Source organism: Choristoneura fumiferana, chromosome 2, assembly GCF_025370935.1.
Source record: "Choristoneura fumiferana chromosome 2, NRCan_CFum_1, whole genome shotgun sequence".
NCBI classification, from domain to species: Eukaryota; Metazoa; Arthropoda; class Insecta; order Lepidoptera; family Tortricidae; genus Choristoneura; species Choristoneura fumiferana.
The window spans coordinates 4636814-4657759 of record NC_133473.1 but is presented as its reverse complement, the minus strand read 5'-3'; the positions used below and the strand labels follow the sequence as shown (position 1 = coordinate 4657759).

Sequence of the window (20946 nt, the reverse complement as noted above, 5' to 3'; positions counted from 1 at the left end):
ATCAAAATCGGGAGCATCCGCTTATATACTAAAAGATGAACAGGCCAATGAAATTTCACCAAACAGAGTACCTGAACACCTCAACCAGCACTTTCTTACAATTGCTTCCAAGCATACACTGCAAACTAATACTCGTACCTCTGTAAAATATTTATCGGATTTCCTCCATGATGTTAATATTCCTGACTTTATCTTACCCACGGTAACACTTGCCGACCTAAACCGAGTCTTGCGCTCGATGATGAAAACGCGCGGCACTCTTGACGTATACGACATCTCAATTAACATACTCATGTGTATATGGCCGATTATTTCGGGGCTACTGGTAGAACTTATTAATAATATGTTTTTGAGTGGAGTTTATCCATATGTCCTGAAAAAAACTCGAGTATATCCAGTTTATAAGGGAAAAGGTGACAGAAGTTCAGTTGACAGCTACAGACCAATAACCATAGTGCCGAATATCTCAAAAATTATTGAATCGATTTTATCTGATAGCTTAATGCGCCATCTGGAGACAAACAACCTACTGACGGAACAACAATTTGCGTATAGACAGGGCAGATCCACCACATCGGCTGCGTACAAAGTGTACGATTGCATCATGACGGCACTAGATAACAAAGATAAGGTAGCGGGTATATTTTGCGACCTTTCCAAGGCGTTTGATGTGATAAATCATCAACTGCTATTGGAAAAGATCGGACAATACGGGATTGCAAATACCGCTTTAAAATTATTTAGATCCTTTCTTGAAGGCAGGCAGCAGATGGCTGCAGTTCATATGGGCGGAAGGAGGGTTAAATCTAAGCCTGGTAGGGTTGACATAGGTATTCCACAAGGTTCGGCATTAGGAAATACTCTTTTTTTACTCTTTGTCAATGATCTCGCGGCCTCTGTTGCTGATGGCCTTGTAATGCTATTCGCGGATGACACCACAGTGGTGGTGAGTGCGTCTAAGTATACGGAGCTTGAGGACAGGATAGGTAGCGTGTGTAACCAACTGCACGGATGGTTTGCGGCAAATGGACTAGTCCTGAATGCCACAAAGTCCAACGTCATGTTGTGTTCAGCCAAGACCCACACCGCTATCCCGCATATACAAAGTCCACTGCCGTTATGCAGTTCGAGCAAGTTTCTGGGCTTTGAGATGGATGCTGGGCTGACCTGGAAACAGCACGTAGATAAGCTTTGCGATAAATTATGTGGTGCTGTTTTTGCTCTGCGGAAGCTTAAGCCAATCGTTTCCGGGAAAGCACTAGTTGAAATCTACCACGCTCATTTTCACTCACTCCTGCCATATGGAATAATCCTGTGGGGAAATTCCACCAACTCCGACAGAATGTTTAAGGTCCAGAAGCGAGCTCTGCGCACATTAGCGGGCGTTAAACCTAGGGCTCTTGCAGGGAGCTATTCAAAAAATTCGGGATATTGACGCAATATTCACAATATATTTATGATATTGTAATGGTAACTCGCCGAAACATACACTCTCTCAAACGTGTCAATATCCCGGGTAGAATAACCCGCCAAACCGGACGGTTGCAAGCGGTGCCACGGCGATTGGCGCTGCTCGACAAAAACCCGCGCGTCATAGGCCCTAGGTTTTACGAAAAACTACCCGCAAATTATTTAATTGTTATTTTTCTTTTTCAGTGTATTTAATTGTAATTTGACATTTCCACATTCTGTGACTGTAATTTTTTATTGTTTTAATTATTGACATATTTTGTCCTGTTGTTGTGGACTAATTTTTATTTTTTATTTTATATTTAATTTTATCGTCTTGACATTGTACCTAATTTTAACTTTTTGTCCATGTTTTACCCAGGATTATTATTATTATTATTTTTAAATTTTATTCTAATTTTATTTTGGCTGACAATGTATTTTAATTTACCACTATCATATACCTATTATTATAATTATTATTTTGTATACAATTTGACTATCGTTTTGTGAATTTCTTATAATTACCTGACATGTATTTATAATGTATTTTTTCATTAGGTAATAAATAAATCTAATCTAAACATACTATATCTATATATTATACATACCATATATGTATTATATCAAATATCGTTTGTGCTGCTAATAAAAATAAATGAGAATTTTAGTTCATATTTATCCTACTTAAAAAATATCTGTAATAGACTAGCAAGTAATATTTATGTACCTATGGATAAAAGAAAAAATAATTTTAAAATTTCCAATTTTAATTCAATTAATCAACTCACATATCACCTGCGTTAATTTTGTATTTCGCAAGCGGTTAGATGTCATTGTCGTGCGGTACTACTAGTTCATTAGTTTAAAACTCCTGCGCCGCGCGTCGCTCATCATTGTCACAGCCACCTCCGCCATGGCCACGCGTGCGGGCGTCTTACTCGCCCTAGCCCTCTCACTAACAACCACCGGCGCGCGCGACTGTATAGAACTAACCCTTCCCGGCAAATTCGACGACAGTATACTAAACAGGACTTTTTTAAATTTAAATAGGAGACATGAGAGTGATTTTGGCGTGTTGGATTTGTGGGAACGGTTCCCGAAGGTGATCGTTCCTGGGAACGCGACGAGCGCGCAGTGCCGGAGGGATAGTCAGCTGTTTTTGGAGGGTTTGGATCGCCTGGAACTATGGGCCTTGAAAAGTACGTGGATTCTTATATTTAATAAGTGCACCAACGGTTTTTATTGATTCTCGGTTTATATTAGACTTATTTTCTACGGTATTTTGATCGTGACTACTTCCAATTAGCTCAAGAATTATCGGCACACCTGCTATTAGCTTCATACCATGATCATGAGTAGATATATGGCTACAGCACAAAAAAGGCAATGGAAGACATCAATCCCTTTAAATCAAAAATCTAAACATGTATTCTTATCGGAATACATGTAATCAGAATACATGATAAGTAGGTTTTGTGATAAAAGTATTTATTTAAACAATGAATTTTAAGTAGTTCCTAAAAGGCACTTTTACATCTAGATTTTTTATACCTCCAACGCTTTCGGAAAGACCATCAATGCGCCGCAAAAACTTGCCAGTTGTCTGATTGATTTTAGATCTTTAGATATTCATATGTGTAAAGTGAATATTTGTTCGTGTCGGTCAAAAACCACCCTGGGAAGATTGACTGAATGCAGTGTCACGTCATATTTAATTTGACAAAACTATCATAATTTTAGGTGACATTATTGTTATTATTAAATCGTATGGTAGCTACCATATTAGGCTAAAGTAAGACATAATATACAGTTAAGTCAAATTAGTAATATTATCCTCATCCAAAATATACGATGATTAAGGACAGTTATGTGTATTAAATGCATTATTTTTAAATTACCTACGTGCCTTACTCAGCTACCCACTTACGTCAATAAATTGTGTGAAATAATAAGTACTTTTGTTAGCATAATTTTATTTCACAAATATCATTCTGTTACTTGATCTGTGCGGGTCGACAATCATAACATAAGAGATTACTGTTAGACTAATATTGAATGAAAAGATTTAATCTTAGAAATAATAATCTTTATGTTTCTTTCATAAGAAATATAATTTTAACAAACTTAAGTATAAGCTAATTAAGAGAGATAAGTAACACACGTTTGTTACCCTGAACTAGGATAATTCCTGTGTTTCAGATTTAGATGCTTATTAACCAAACTCAACAAACAACAATGACACGTTATTAGGAAACCATATGCAAAATATTTTTAATAACAATGTTTTTCGTGTGATAATCAATTTTAACACAAGCTTCTTTGTTGACTATGCTAGCATTGTTATTTAAACTACATATCGCACCAAATTCCAAGTAAATCCGATTACTAAAAGTAGGTAAATTTCGTTTGCAAGATTTGACCTTAAAACATACAAACATACGCTGCAAGTTAAATATCATCCCGGCCTATACTTCGTTTTTTTAGCGTTAGAAAAAGGGTAAACAATATTGACGAGTCTTTTTATTGAAAAACGTTTTAAAAAAGCAGGAACTATATTACTTATGATAGCAAAATAATATGATCATTTACTCATATACGTCCTTACTAGTTAAATAAATAAATAAATATCACGAGACAATTTACACCAATTGACCTAGTCCCAAAGTAAGCTTAGTAAAGCTTGTGTTATGGGTACTAAGCAACGGATAAATATAATTATATAGATAGATACATACTTAAATACATATTAAACACCCAAGACCCGAGAACAAACATTCGTATTTTTCATACAAATATCTGCCCCGATGCGGGAATCGAACCCGGGACCTCAAGCTTCGTAGTCAGGTTCTCTAGCCACTAGTCCATCTGGTCGTCAATTGTTACATACTTGATGTGACTTATTTTTCAGAAGTGTTTTTCAATAAAAAGACACGTCAAGATCGCTTACATTCTTTCAAATGCGAAAAACAAATGAAGTAGGTATACCTACATACGCGTGGCTTAGGCTTCCTCTCAGAATGGGACGGTTAGGGCCGTAGTCATCACGCGCGCCCAGTGCAGATTGGGAATTTCACACACACCATTGAATCTCTGCGCAGGTGTGTATAGGTTTCCGTAAAAGTCATGGTTATTTTCTTGATGTAATTTCACGGTTACATATTTGAATACCGAAAATTGAAATACCTACGGTTAAAATGTCAATGTTGAAAATATCGAAATAAAAATATCGATTGTATCACAATATCGAAAGTTGTTATACTTATGGTTAAAACTAAGATTGAAATGTAAATGTCGATAATCATTATACCTAAGTTATAAATGTCAAGAGAGATATTTTAAATATCCAAAATTAAAATATCATACGTACAAATCTGTTTTAATTATTGCTCCTTTATCTTATTAACACTTATTTTACATAATCTAGTCATTTCTAGCACTCGCTGGGCCCCTGCCACGGCACGCTCGCTTCGTTCGCTCGGCTCGTGCGTTGTTGTGGTCACAGTCCTAATCTAACCGAACCAAATATTTTTGGTAATTTATCATTTTACCGAAATATCTATAAAGTTGAATAGGTTAGGTTAGTATTGAGTCAAGGCGCAAGCGCCTCAACTGTGTGGAATAGGAGCTCCGCGATTCGCCCTGTCACGTGATAGTTCACACATAGGATAGTCGATAATCTGTACTTCGATATTTATATCTTTCGATACCACTTTTGTAGATAGTTAGATTTTCGATATGGACGTAGGTTATATTTCGTTATTTTGGTACAGTTGATTTTTTATTTTTCGATATTTTGAACATCGACATTTTGCCCATAGGTATTTTAATTTTCGATACTCAAATATGTAACCCTTTTTGCACATAAGTTCAGAAAAACTGAGAGGTGCGAGCCCAGTCTCTAACCCACGATCTTCTGCTTCAGAGGCCACAGATCAAACCACTAGACTATAATGGATGTCAAGTTAAATAAAGTCGCGTAAAAATTTTGCATGTCCAAGTCCATTATCTGTAATATTTTTATAGATTTTACGATACTTTACCCTGTGGTGGATGTTTTGCGTAAAAGATTTTGTGTCATTCGTTCAAAATGCAATTTTATTATAATTTTCCTTAATAACGAGAGCCCTATACTTAATTTTAATTTATTTGCATCTGCGGCGTCCTCGGAATAGGAAGTAAATATACTAAATATACCGACTAAATTTAAAACCTAAATTTATAATTTGAATATTTTGCAATAAAGTAAGAGTTAAATTTTGCTGTAATTTTGGCTTCGTGAATATTTTTGTTTTAAACAGAGAGGAAAGGAAGATTGGTTAGTCAGCGTCAATTATCTAAGAAGAAAGAATTCAGAAAATGCAATCATGATAGTGTGGTTACTACAAATCATTTCTACGAAAATTGTACGTTATATTTTTTCAGCTACTTTTAGTGGAGTCATGCCAGTAATTCCTGTTTAATTTAAAACAAGTGCAGTGTAACATTTCCGTCGTATTTGTGCACACTGTGTCTGATGACATTTCATTCGGTTCGGTACCCCTAAGAAGACAGTTTCATCCCATTTGAGGATAATGCTCCTAGGTTCAGAACCAATGGGTTACGCCAATTGCTATGCCTTGGACACCTTACTATGTGTAGTGTTTCCCGCTTATTCATAAACGCTTATTTTCTTGTTAACTTAACAATTGTTTGTCTTTATCTGTTACTATGACTTTTTCCTTTACCGGACAAAGACAAAACACATTGTTTGGTAATTTTTCATAAGGGGGTTTGTGTAACTCAACCGCCAATAATTTGTGAGAAGGTTTAATGCAAAGAAATTATTGCCCACTACAGTGGCCAGTTATGAAACAATACCTATTAAATCCAGTTAATTATTAAACCCGTAAAAGGAAAATACCCTTGACCAGTATATTGATAAGATATGTCAAAGTTCAGTACCTATATATATGTGTATATAAAATTGAATATGAATTGTGAAGAACAAGTTTTTTCCGTGCGAATTTCACGTACTTATTATAGCATCGTAAGGGGATTTTATTCAAACATGGACTTCATACGAGTAAAGATGATGGTGAATGAAGCATCGTTTTAATGCCTGCTTTTATGATTGACTATTTTTTTTATTTAAATGTTATTCAATAAAATTTAAGACTTTATTATTATCATCTACGGGATTATAGTCTTCAGGTATATAGGCTTTCGGTCAAACATAAGATTCGAAATTTAAAACGTTGGGTCAAATAAGCATTTGGTGTTTCAATATTCGTATTTCCGTTCATAGGTCTTGTGAAATTCGATCTTTTGAACTTTGGTATTATAATGTGTACTTAAGAGCGTTTATACCTGCTGAGCTGGCAACGTTGCATTTTTGTTAGTTTTCTCGATTATTTAATGAAAATTAAAAATGTTTTCTGATAGAACACTTCCTAAGTTAATGTGTCTACTCCAATAATTATTCGTGATAGACTTTTATATTCCTTAAAAACGAATTATGTTTATGACCGGTTGCAACGTTGCCAGCTCAGCAGGTATAAACGCTCTTAACCCATACATTAATTATTTGGTGGGACTATCAACTAATAATAGCCTAATAAGTTTACTGATCTAATTTTTGGAAATTAGTCTAAATACCAGTATCTAATCGGCGTAAACATCCGCAATTTCAGTCAGTTCTGAAAAAAGTATATAATTATGTAGGTACATAATTTTAACAATCAAAGTATTTATTGCAACTCTATAGTTATTGATGCATCACATCGCGTGTAAGCTAATGATAATAAATATTGACACCATTCTGTTCTTGCTTCAAGGCTTACAGCATCTCATCTCTTTATGATCTCTACCCACTACACCGTATAATGCCATGAACGTATCAGGAACGGAATGCCAAGCGTACTCGTATATATGAAACGCGACGGCGACGGTTGGTCAGAAAACGTCCTAGTGGGCATCGGACATAGCGACTTGCTCGAGCTTACGGCGGGTGCTAGGGATTGGCTACTTAATGAGGGCTATCGCGTATGAATTCGCCGCTAGAGGCGCTAGTGTAGCGTGAGGTCTCCGAAATGTCAAATCTCATAGTTTTTGGGCGAGCTACGCGGGTTTATTTATAATTAGAATAATTTTGTGAATATTTTGAAATATCTGAAATGAATTATGGCAAATATGCGTTCCGGGGCAATGAATGTCTGTGTTTTGGACAGTTTTGTCATTCGGAAACCTTTGTCCTCCCTTTTTTCCGAACAAAACGGGGACTATGCAACACTGTGGCATGCTCGATATTTTTATGGTACGGTTTTAAGGTGTATTAAATATGATTTTAATCTAAACTTTGTTTTCACGCCCGTAATAACAGACTTTGAAAACCATACTTAAAAACCTCACGCAACAGTGCGCCATCTAGTGAGACAAAAAACGATAGCCCTCATTTAGACATTAGGTTGTAGTTATTTTTTTTTTTTTTTTTAACATACGAAATAATAATAATAATCTCGTACTTTTCAATACAAAGAATATTTTTTTGGCTGACACGTTCCTATTACGGTCATGGTATGATACGGTGTAATGGGTAGAGACTTACCTCCTAAGTTCCTAACGCCCAAGTCAAATTTTTGTTTTATAAAAAAGGTTCGTCACCCTATGATCTATTTTCCTTTGCTCATTATGAGCGCTAATCTGCTTTACCGATTGAGTTGGACATACTGCGTCAACCTGTCAAACTGATAAACATAATCAGGTGACCATAGCAACCCTACCACTACACCTTGGCACTGACAAACACTGACAATTAAAAAGAACATTATCTGATTGAACCTTTTACGAAGTTGTTTATTAAAAAGGTTTTGAATTGATATGAAACTAGATATATGATAGAGAGAGGTGTATACTATTTTGACCCTTGTTATCATGTCAAGTATATATTGATATGCACTTGTCTACTTAGTACTTTGGTTTCAAACGTACTAAGAGTTTATGACTTTGTAAAGGAATCAATTTAATAACTGACGAAGTTTTTCCTACCCCCACTGTACATTAAACTTTATGTCACTTCTGAGAGAGTTCAATGTCAAATCGCTGATAAGTCTTTTATAAAGGACTTTGGGCATTAGGAGGTTAATTGTGAACTAGCTGTTACCTGTAACTTCGTCCGAGTCCTGTAGGAGTTTTGAACTTTCCCGTGATAAAAATTCGTCATCATCATCTCGGCCTATATACGTCCCAGTGCAGGGAAAAGGCCTCCTCTCAGAACGAGATGGCTTGAACTTCACACACACACACACACACACGCACGCACGCACGCACGCACGCACGCACGCACGCACACACACACACACACACACACACACACACACACACACACACACAGTTCGTTGCAGGTGTCCTCGCGATGTTTTCCTTCACTGTAAAGCTCATGGTAAATTTCAAATGTAATAGTGCGCGATAATTTCGATAAACTCAGAGGTGCGAGTCCAGGGTCGAACCCACGACCCTCTGTTTGAGAGGCTGTACTCGTAAGTCGAAGTTAGTAGTTTTCCTGTGGTGGTGGTGTCCTAGTGGCCACTACGGCTGTTTTAAGGAAGCGAGTGTGTTTGTGATAAGAGTATGTGTCCTTGACAATCTGGAATAATTTAGCTTTTTATTAGTGAAACAATTTAAAAATTGATTCAGCAGTTCCAGGGATTACCTTCAAAAGTTGATTGACCCTTTTACAAAAAAACGTGATTTAAAAAAAAACTAGCAGTTTGAAAAGTCTTGGTATACTCTAACAGGAAGCCTAAAGAACCATAAGTCGCTACTAGCAAGCACGCAGTGAAGGTCGTCGACCCCTTTACGTAACATAGTTCGACTCATTCAATACAAGCGTTTACATAATCTTGCGAACGGTCAATGTCAAACGATTATTCTGACAGGCGTCACTCTTATGGGTTTTCTTGGAAAATAATTTTTCTTTTATCATAATCATTCCCGGGGTGGCATAAATTTAATCAGCATAACATTACTTTGCATAAATATAAAAGAGTATAAACATAAAATGATTATTTTAACGAAATTGAAAATTTTATTTGTCAAACAATAGGTATAAAAAATGATTACTAGGAGTAAAATGATTATTGTTTTATTTACTCAATTCAATTAGATCTGAGAAGTGAACAACTATTTGAGAATGTCTATTATTGGGCTATTATAAAAAAAATAAGTTATAGTTAATAAATAATGTTATGCATATTTTAATTATGCGGATTCATCATTATGCAAAATAAGTGTTATTGCTTCTTTATAATTATGCAAGTTCGCTGTTCTCTACAATTATTTTATGCCAAATCAGTTATGCGAATTCATATTAGGACAATTAATGTTTTACGAAATAAGGGGCACCCTCATTCCCGGCCTATACACGACCCACTGCTGGGCCAGGCAGCCTCTCAGAATTAGAAGGGCTTGGGCTGTAGTGCCTGTAGTCCCTACGCGGACTCAGTGCGTATCGGGTACTTGACACATCATAGTATTGATCCACAAGTGAATTCTACGCAATGTTTTCCTTCGCAGAAATGCTCATAGCAATTTTCAAGTGTAATTTCGCGTGGGAATTCCGAAAATTGCAGTTCAGAGGCCGTGTTCTCTAACGTTCCTGACACTCGCGATCAAAATCAAATGAAATGAAAAGTTTTTTTCATCACACTTGCTCGTAAACAGTGTCGTAACATGCAGGCTACCTTAGTTGCAACCCCCCATATAAAACCCTCGACCTTAATGTGCTTGTCATGAAACCCGTGGTCGGTAAATGAGTCATTGCGCGTACACATTTTCTTGTCATGAAGCCCAAGGTCGGTAAATGAGTCCGTGCCCGTACTGATGGTGCTGCGCGCGCTGCTGCAGGACCACATGCACACGCGGCTCAGGCACATGCTGAGGGAGGGGGAGGGCGGCGCTGCCAAGAGCGCAGCCTAAGGTATCGCCAATATTTGGAACAATTATATTTTTTCTTTTAGAAATATAAAATTTTACTCGCAAATGTGATGAAAAACATTGTATGTCGCACGGGCGGTACTAGAATTACGAACATCGACTCATTAAAGCCCTCAGTCTTCGACTTCGGGCTTCTAATAGACTCTCGTTCGTAATTCCTTATTTACCGCCCTTAAGACACAATGTACTATACAGTGCCAGCGGGCCCCAGACTAGGCAATGCCTGTATCTTGGGCGCCCTGAATGACAGGATTTGTATGCGAAAACTGTCATTTGATTGTGATCGCGAGTCCTCGAAATGTTAGACAATAAGGCCCCTGGTCCATATTAGAAGCCTTGACTTCCTGCTCCAGAATCATCAGTTTTTTGTTAGAAGCTGTTGATTTATTTGTAAATATAAAAGCGCAACAAGGAAAATTTGACACTTCTAAGCTCTCAATTTTTCAGCGTATAACAAGCTTTTTTTAACCTCCAATCAAAAAGAGGGGGAAGGTTTGCCTTCTATACCTGTGTGCGTGTGTGTGTGTGTGTGTGTGTATGTCGGTGACAGCATAGCTGCCACACAGGTGGCCATATTTTCAAGAGTTTTTTTTAATCGAAATGGTTCTTAGCTAAGTTTTTAGGGTCCGTAGTCAGTTAGGAACCCTTATTTAAAACCGGGTCGGCTATATTTAAGATATTGAACTCTGAAATTATAATGCTACGGGTGTTTTAATTTATCTAAGTTGATTATTTTAGATTTTGAACAAGAAACTGCAATGTTTCTCGGATATTCAGCAATCTGCACATATTGTGAATATCCATCTTATCGTTAAAAAGACTGGCAACAACTACTTAGTTTGTTATGACAGTAACCATAAAGTCGATTTATACATTTGACGTAATGGCTGTCGGATACAGTATTTTACCCAAGAGGGACGACAGAAAAAGTATTAAATATAATGACCCGGATAACTCACGTCTTAAATCGAGTTTAGCTCGACATGTTTCAAGCTAATCCGTAGCCCTTCGTCTTCGGAGCAACGCGACTCAGCGGCTGCTGCAACACGCGCCGCCGCTCTGCTCGCGCGACTACCCGACGAAACTGACACCGGCACACAACTACCCGCGTTTTCATCATCATTACAACTGTCAAATGTAGGTAGTAAATGTAGGTAGGTGTGTATGTGAGTCTCACTGTAGTTTCATGTTCAGAAAAAGTATTATGCGTTTTGGATAAAAACTTGTTTGTATATTTGTCGAAAAACAATTCCCTATAGAATCTTTATGAAACAGTAAGCTGAGGCGGCTGAATATTTCAACGTAACTAAAACTACAATTTGAATATCAATAAAATTGCGAGTTAATCTAGCTTTTAGGGCTGGCTTCTAATAAAATTTGGCTTTTATTAAGTGTTAAGGTAGTCTTGGATTTTTTGTTTAATTGTGTCAGAGACTTTATTATACCGGGCAAAAAACACTTCTTACCAGTAAGACTTGTAATAATCACTACCTCTCTCTAATTGTCCCGTAGTTCCGAACCATGTACATCCTCAGAATCCTCACATAGTATACTGGCTCCGATAACAGCAGATATTGGTTCCATGGATTAGTTATCATGACAGACAAGATGAATGTATGTCTTCAAACAGTACCTACACCGCACCATATCATCAACGTAACCATCTCGACACAAATGCAAGAAAGAATGTCACAAACGCTGGGCAAAAACGGTCGTCGTTCGCGTGCTGATTACAGGGCTGAGTCAATCCGACAAGGTCTTTGGAACTATGTATCTGTTCGAGAGCATCCTTTTCCTATTTATTATTCACGCTACGCCCAGAGGTCACCAACCGTAGGTATGCAGAGCACGGTCTCGCAGCACGGCTAGCACAAGTTGGCAGCTACTTGTTCCAATATTAATGTTACCAAATTAATCAACATAACACATATGCCACCCCCATAGGCTCTTCACTCGGGCCAGTCTTGTGCTTTCCGCATCCACCGTTGGAGGCCTACCGACAGCTCATCTCCCGGTCCACGGACGCCATTCGAGAACCTTCTGACTCCATCGGCCATCAGTCCTGCGAGCAATGTGCCTCGCCCGCTGCCACTTCAGTTTCGCAATTCTTTGAGCTAGCTTAAATAATATGATGAATTACCAAGGAAGCAGTTACAAAGCTAACGAAAAGACTAATTAAAGTTATATATCGTTTCTTGCCTGCACGCGTCTCTTTCACGCTGCACTAGTATGAAAAAGACACACTCAAAAATAAACAAAGGCAAATAATCTTATGCTAGCACGGTATCAAATTGTACGCGGGCTGCATTCTAGTTATCACATCTAAACTGACATTTGACATATGTTTAAGTTTGTTGACTTGTAAGGTTGACGACATGGTTTATACCTACAAATAAAAATGCGAACGATTATATACCTATTATTGATTTGTTGAACTAAATTTGATTGTGTTTATCAACACAAGTATGTTTATACCTAGTCCTTCTTTTCACGTACCGCAAAACTGTCGATTTATGTATCACAAAGCCCTTTTAATAGGCCAAACCATTATCTCTGGAGAAAGGCTGGGTATGTTTGCCTACTTTAATAAGATATATTGCTCGACAGAATCTGACGTGGAAGCAAATGTTTAATCAAATAAGGTCGGAAGGGCTCGAGTCCGCGTGCTTTTTGGCTATGTAACGTTTCCTGGGGTTCGTTTGTTGGTACGCTAATGTGGTCCGGGTAATCCTGTAATTAAAAGGTAGGATAATACAATCAGAGGTTAACTAAAGTTTTCTATATCATTTTTTATTTTTTCCCACTCAATCATCCCATCTTATCCTCTCTAAAAACATAGTTATTATGTATTTATTTTTGAGTATATTATGGGTGCGTAATAATAACGTAGCCAGGCTTTTTTTAATGGAGATTAAAGTAACGTGTTTCTGTAACTAAACCATGACATTAATTTAATTAATAAACTGAAATTCAGACATTGTTAACTTTCTAACAAAATTATAATTGCCAGCAATGTACAGCAAAGTAAATTGACAATTAAAGAGCCGACAGATACTTTGATCATGGACGTACAACCCAAACGGGACCGAGTACTCTGAAAATTCGTATTTACGAAAATGAACCATATTCCAGAGAGAGAAAGTTTTTTTCCACAGCGCCTAATATAGAGGCTAATCCACGATGAGAGGGATAGTTACAACCGATGCCATTTGTCTCGTTCTTTCATCTTGCCAGCCAATAAAATACCATTATTTAAAATCTAACGACTATGTTGACCATGATTTTTGTATTGTGTGTCCTTACTGTAGTATTATTATTAAATAAACTGACTTACAATATTAGTTGCCGTGTAATCAATTTAGAAGATAATATAATTATCGGTAGCAGAGTTATGTTAATTATTGTTCATAAATTGGCGCACGATTTTTCATAATTTGTTGATATTGTAAAGATGGCATATTGCCTTGCATAAGCAATTTTACTAACCCGTTGCTTAACTACACACAAAAAAGACTTTCCGTTGCAGATTCCAAACAAAACTTTAGTCGCTAACACCTAACCTAAACTTTAGTCGCTAATAGATAACTTGTACCTACTATATCGATGGTGGAAGTCTCAATTTGGCGTAAGGGACAAAATACCGAAAATCACTTTTAAACATAGAAAATTAGAGTTTTTTTTTCTCTGTCGATTGGTAGTATTCAAGTTACGATACGCCCTTACTTTTGCTGTTATCAACATTTATTATTTTAAAATAAAATAACTTAAGGGACATGATATAAAATATTTGAGCTGAAAAATGGCGTAAATGTATTATTTTTTTAATATTTGGTCGTAAGGGGCTGTGGCAGTCTCATATGTCCTTTACGACTCGGCTCATGTCGTTAAAAAAAAACCCAACAAATATAATAAAAGGGCGTATGGGTCAATTATTGTTTCATTGCCCTACACCCCAACATTTTATAACGAATAAGATAAAAAAGCAAGAAGTTGTTGGGCGTAACCTTACCGCCTGTACCTATTTCTTGTACCTAACATCAAAATACTAACGCGTCTACCTACTTTCCACGCGCCGAGCGTTTGCGCATTGCACATTCGGTCAGTCGTGTCAGACACGTCAACACGGAGGACGTATTTGATTGCCTACGTTTGTTCTTTGTCAACGCGCGTATTTTTTTATAAGATGCCAAAAGCAAAACAAAAAAAGAAGATTAAGTTGATGGATCCCCTAATGGCTTGACGTCGAGCTAACATTTCCGTAATGGAATTTGCAGTCAAGGATGTTGAGGTAAATTTATCTTAGCTACTTAGTTTATTTTAAGCTGTCCTGACAGATCCCAATAAAGGAAGCCTGTGCCAGCAGTGGGACGTATATAGGCCGAGATGATGATGCATACATAATAATAATTGGCCTGTATAATTAATTATGTATGTTGAGGGTTAAAAATGGTATAATCGGAACGTCGTAAGGGACATTAAAAAAACAGCAATTTATAAAATAATAAATACTTTTATGGGCGTAAGGGGTATAAAAGCAAGAGCTAGAGTAAATTGTCGGTTCGTAAGGGGCAGTAGCAAACAGACATTTTAAAAAAAGGCGTAATTGGTACGTCGTAAGGGGCATTAAACAACAGCAACTTATAAAATAACGAATACTCTTATGGGCGTAAGGGACATCAAAGCTAAAACTAGAGTAAATTGTTAGTCGTAAGGGACAGTAACAAACAGACATTTTAAAAATTGAGGTTACTTTATGGGTGTAAGGGGCACTTAAAGTAAAATACCTGCTTGCTTCTTTTAGTTCATTAAAATACCTTGTTAATGTTAGAGAAAGAGAGAAAGAAAGAAAATATTTAATTGCCAACAGTACAAACAATGCAAGACAACAATATAACCAATACAAGTTAGTAGTCTGCCCTGCGGCAAAAGGAGCAAACTCAGCTAATGCTGCGCTTACGCGGAAGCTGCCAGCGCTGGTTTACAGTCTGCCCCTGTTGATACATGCTGGAATATTGTTTATAGCGGGTTGGATGGCGGACAAAGACGGAAACAGTAATACCATACAACAATACCTATTACAGATAAAAACTAATACAAAATAATTAAACTAATATTTTAAACTATAAGTGAGAATTACGAAAGTTTACTAAAACATTATAAAAACAAAATAATTAAAAACCAGAACAAAAAAAAAAAAGAAACAAGATCCTCAGCAGTCAAAAAATTACAGTTGATGAAAAGTACCCATTCATCCTTGAGCACAACACCGATCACAACTAGTGATATATGCAGCTGTTTTCAAGTTGTGTTTACAAGAAGAAACGCTCGGAACCGGCTCGGTTAGGTCGTAGGAGGCATCAAAACAGATGGTTTTTTAGAACTTGTAGTGATTGAAACACAACTCAAGCAAGCATACTCCCAAATGTGCAAGAAATAGTGCAAGCAAGCGTGCAAGAAAGCATGCAAGCAAGCAAGCAAGCAAGCAGCAAGCAAGCAAGCAAGCATGTAAGCAACCACCTAAGCAAGCTTGCAAGTGAGCATGTAATTTTGTCAATCAAATCAACAAACATGCATTTTATCGGCCTGGTTGATGAACATCGCGGGTTACCCGATCCCGCGATGACCGGTCTATGGTATCTCCTCCAGCGCTCATGAAGCGGGCTGGCGTCCCACTCCCTCACAGCTGCATCAGTGTGTTAGAGGAAGCATAAATAGTGAAGCATGCATGCAAGCAAACGTGAAGCCAGAAGGCAAGCATGCCATGCAAACAACAAATCAAGCAAGAATACTCCTAAATGTGCAAGAAATAGTGCAAGCAAGCATGCAATTAAACATGCAAGCAAGCAAGCAAGCATGTAAGCAATAATTGCAAGCAAGCAGAGTTAGTACGCCAGTGGTGTAGTGAAAATCATTTCATCATCATCGTCATCAACATCATCAGTTCGTTATCGCTACCCCCGGAACTATGCTATTTTCCGGATAAAACTTATTTACTTGGCGATTTTTATAGCTGCAATATCTCCTTGACCTCTCAGCTATAACAAAACAAGTCAGCCATAGCCAAGCATTTGTTGGAGTCAGGACCAAACCACTGGATTGAGCTTCACAATCACAAAATTCTGTCCACGGAACGTCATTTCTACTCAAGAATGGTACGTGAAGCAGTTGAAATAAAAAGCATAAAAATGTCAACCGGGACGATGGATATAAGCTTTCATCTTCGTGGAATCCTGTTATTAATAAGTGTCGACGTCGGGATGAGTGTTGTGAGTCGGTGTGATGGGGTGACAAATAAAAATCACCAATTGCGGGTAGTTCGTGATACGAGTGCTGGTACTATTAGTGATCAAGTGCGGGTAGTTCGAAGGACTCGCGCTGCTAGGCAGACTTGACACTCACACTTCAGTCCACTCGTGACCACACGCCCACTGCAATGTTGCCGAAACGTCGAGGTAATATTACTCGTGTGTGTTAGCGTGATAAGTCCCGTTGGTGGTATTTTGACTATGAGTGAGAATCACGAAAGTTTAAAACGTTATAAAATTTATTTGAGCTTTATTTAACTTTTAACTTAAAGAAATGTTACATATTTTTAAGGGGACGTGCAAAATTTATGGCTTTTGCGCGTTATTTTAAATAATTAAAGTGGTTCTTTGAGTTAATTCACTATTTTTTTAATTTTTCTACAGGAACTTACGTCCAAATATGTAGCAAATAAAATATAAAATGTCCTATAAGACCAAAAATCGGTTACTACATTATTTATGTATTTACGGTTTATGGGTGTAAGGGGCTATGACACCCGTATGTCACGGGCGTAAGGACAGCTATTTTTCTAATTAAGCTTTTTACGAAATGTCTATAGTTTCACGTTGAAAGCAAGAAAATTCAAGATTTTACGTAATTATAACGTCCTGCTAAGTTAACATTAACAATGCTGTGAGGGTTTGAAAATTAACAAAACTTCTTTTCGCTCTCCTGAAAAGTAGCATTTTGTCCCTTACGTCAATTGAGACTCCACCATCGATATGTATTATTTATTTCGTTATCCATCCCTTACCTCAGAATTTTTCCATAGCTAATGAAAAACTTAAGTGATTATAATAAACAACCAGCAGGAAGATTGAACTTGTCTCACAAACATCTTAGGTATGGTCACCCTATTGAAAGGGACAAAGGGCATCGGTACTAGCTAGCGTTCGTGCTTTTGAGCTGCAAGTGCTCGGTCCCGTTTAGGTAGTACGTCCATGACTTTGATTATTACTTGTCAATTTACTTTGCTGTTCATTGCTGGCAATTATCTTGTTAGAAAAAAGTTAACAGTCTGAATTTTAGTTTATTAGTTAAATTAATGTCATGGTTAACTTACAGAAATACGTTACTTTAACCTCCCTTAAAAAAGCCTGGCGCCGGTAATAAACTATTTAATATACACACAAAAATATTTTTTTGTTCTCCAGAAATATTGCTGTCTGTTTTGACTGTATTATAGTACAATACACTCATCATAAATGCCTAGGTATATTTTCATCTCCAGACAGTTTCGAATATTACTACTGAGTCAAACATCAAATTTGTCTTTTTTGATATATTTGAGTGCATAATAGCAACTTCTCTGTCAATCAAAAATATGTAATTTTGAGCAATATAGTGCGTCAGGGAGGTCATTCTGTTTCGTATTATTGACCTGAAACATTTAGTTTACTCCTTTATCCTTGGCCTGGCGTATTGTAGCCTGCACAAAAGGATGGTAACCCCGGCAGCATTCAAAAGCCATTATTGTGTTGGATAACAGTTAATTTTACTTTATTTTACAAACTAATTTAATTTGCTTGTTAGTATGTTTGTGTGACTCAAATCTTGCATCTACGTCAAATTTCACCCACTTCTAGTGATCTTATTTACCTATTTGATATTTTTTACGAATTTATAAAGCTTAGATGACAATAATGCAAATACAGTCAGCAAATACTATTGTTATATATTGTTTTGAAGTGTTCAAGGACATTACGAGTATTCGTAATGTATTATATATTGTAAATGTATATACTCGTATGCATGTGTTTAATACCTACTGAACAAGCCGACGATTCCGATAATAATTATAATTAGCATACATGTAATTACCTATTTATTACTTACTGGTACTAAAATCTTTACAGAAAGCGCAAACAAATTAACAAGTAATTATTAAATAGTTAATAATCACCATAATAATGTTTTTTTTTGCATTTCAACCAAATATGTTCATATATTTATTCACAACACAAGATACAATAATATTATAGGAAACAAAATTTAAAAAAACAACATAAATATACCTAACTATAAAAAGAAAACACCATCTAAGTGGCCCTCCTGCGGCATAGACTCCAACACACTGGCGGCATTACCTCTCTGTACAGTCAGAGAACTTCTCTATCAGCCGGGACGACAAGACCCCATGAAGGCCCTCATGTCAGCCGACCAGGGACCCATTGTCTCCACTGCGAGCGCCGCAAATAGTCCTTTAAAAGAGAAGAGTATTTGCGGCGCTTGAGAACTTGGGCCTGGTCAGCTGCAGCCCCGGCTTGTGAGCGGGTTGCCTGAATGTGGAACTGCGCGAAAGTTTCGACACACGTTGCGTCCCACACCAGAGCCCTACCCAGCTTCCTGGCACCAGAGTAGCCCCGTCGGGGCGCTTACCATCGTCTCTGGCCATGCCAACGGGTTCAAGGATTGCGGGCACAGAGACGGTGGCAAGCGAGCGGCGTACCAGGTCATTTATGGTGCCATGGCGGAATAAGCGACCAGCGCTTTTGGGGCATGAGAGGCCATGACGTCCCAGCTCATCTACGTCCTTACCACATAATGCTTTTGTATTGTCCGTGAATATAATATACCTACCTACACTTACGAGTACAACTATTATTATGTAAATAAATAAATACCATGGGACACTTGTGACACCAATTGACCTAGTCCCAAACTAAGCAAAAAAAAAGTAAAAAAAATACTACTTAAGTAACACTTTTATTAAAGTTTCATTTCTATTTTTTTATTATTATTTAAGTTTTAATAATGGTTTTTAAGGGCTCCTTAGTCTAACGACAAATCGGAAACCATACTACATTATGGAAAGGTTACTTTTAGGATATCATTTGTACCTTCAAAATAACGCGTAATTAAACATTTATTTCTCATTAGCTGTTGCCCGCGACTCCGTCCGCGTAGTATTCGTTTATCGCTATTCCGTGGAAATTATCCGGGATAAAGACTATCCTATGTCCTTCCCCGGGACTCAAACTATCTGTATACCGAATTTCATCTGAATCGGTTCAGCGGTTTAAACGTGATGATGTAACAAAAAACAAACAGACTTATAAACTTTCGCATTTACATTTAGCGGGATTGAGTCTACCTACCATTTGTTCCAGTGTTTGATGCAACAGCCAAGCCTCCTTCAGGCATCCTGAGCGGCAACGCGAACCAGTACGGCGACTTCGACGAATGCCTGGACATCGCTGACACAGTCCGGGGCAAGTACTGCCTGGCCTCCTTGGAGGTCAGCCTGGACCGGCCGGGATACGAACACCTTGACTACTTGATCCACAGCGGCCATTATCTTAGGAGTAATGCTACTGATGTGAGTATATTATTTTTACCCTGCCCGAAGAAGAGTTAAGGCGGAAACATACCTACTACAAAAACGCGACGCACCGCCTCGACGTCCGACGTGTTTCTATTTGCACTATACCATAATAAATATATGGGACTGATTAGTACTGACACGCATTGGATGGCGTGTGCAAGCGTCGCATGGCGTCAGGTTTTACATAGTAAGTTCGCAACTTTATGTCTTTCGAGCGTATGAGAGCAACATTTACACATTCGATACACACAAGAAGTCAAGAATACATTAGAAGGAAAGACAATACAAGTAAACATCGAATAGTATAAATTAGGCTCCACTCAGCATAATATTGCGGTAAGCCGCAACGTTGTTTTTCAGAATCTATCTATGTTTGTATGTAGTGTTTTTCGTATGTATCTCTGTCTATTAATTTGGTCCTCTTTGTAGCCTAAACGGCTGGACGGTTTTCAAGTAGTCGTAGTTGTTACGGAACCCTACACTGCGCCTGGCCCGACTCGCACTTGGCCGGTTTTTTCTAAAGTATATAAGTTAAGGCGGCTGCTCACGTTAGCTCATGGTAAAGTCTCGTCAGATGGCGTTAAAAATCAGACTGTCGAATTTTCGTGATGTTTTTTTGTAATTTTTAGAATATCCGTAGAATACTAATAGTTGAGTTTATTATTTGCGAAAACAATTTAGAATTGCCGATTTTTTTGAGACTACAGTCGAACGGAATATAGTGTGCCAATTCTGAGATTTCAGGGCTCAAATTTAGGTGTCAGGTACAGCCTTATACGGACACTAGGAGCTCACGCACACATGCAAATAGACAGCGCCAACTAGTGAAAAATTATTGCATCACTTTTCTAGGCTTCGGAAGGCTTTCGGCGTAAGCTACTACAAAATATTCA

General features: G+C 37.6%; 1 protein-coding gene across 1 annotated transcript; it reads left to right on the top strand.

Annotated features, from left to right (window-relative positions):
* The first annotated feature begins 2314 nt into the window (after positions 1 to 2314).
* Positions 2315 to 20117, top strand: LOC141445453 (uncharacterized). Its single transcript, XM_074111298.1, has 2 exons — positions 2315 to 2651; positions 19839 to 20117. Exons 1-2 carry the CDS (start codon positions 2366 to 2368, stop codon positions 20084 to 20086), a joined length of 534 nt encoding a protein of 177 aa, XP_073967399.1. The 5' UTR covers positions 2315 to 2365; the 3' UTR covers positions 20087 to 20117.
* Positions 20118 to 20946: the final 829 nt, after the last annotated feature.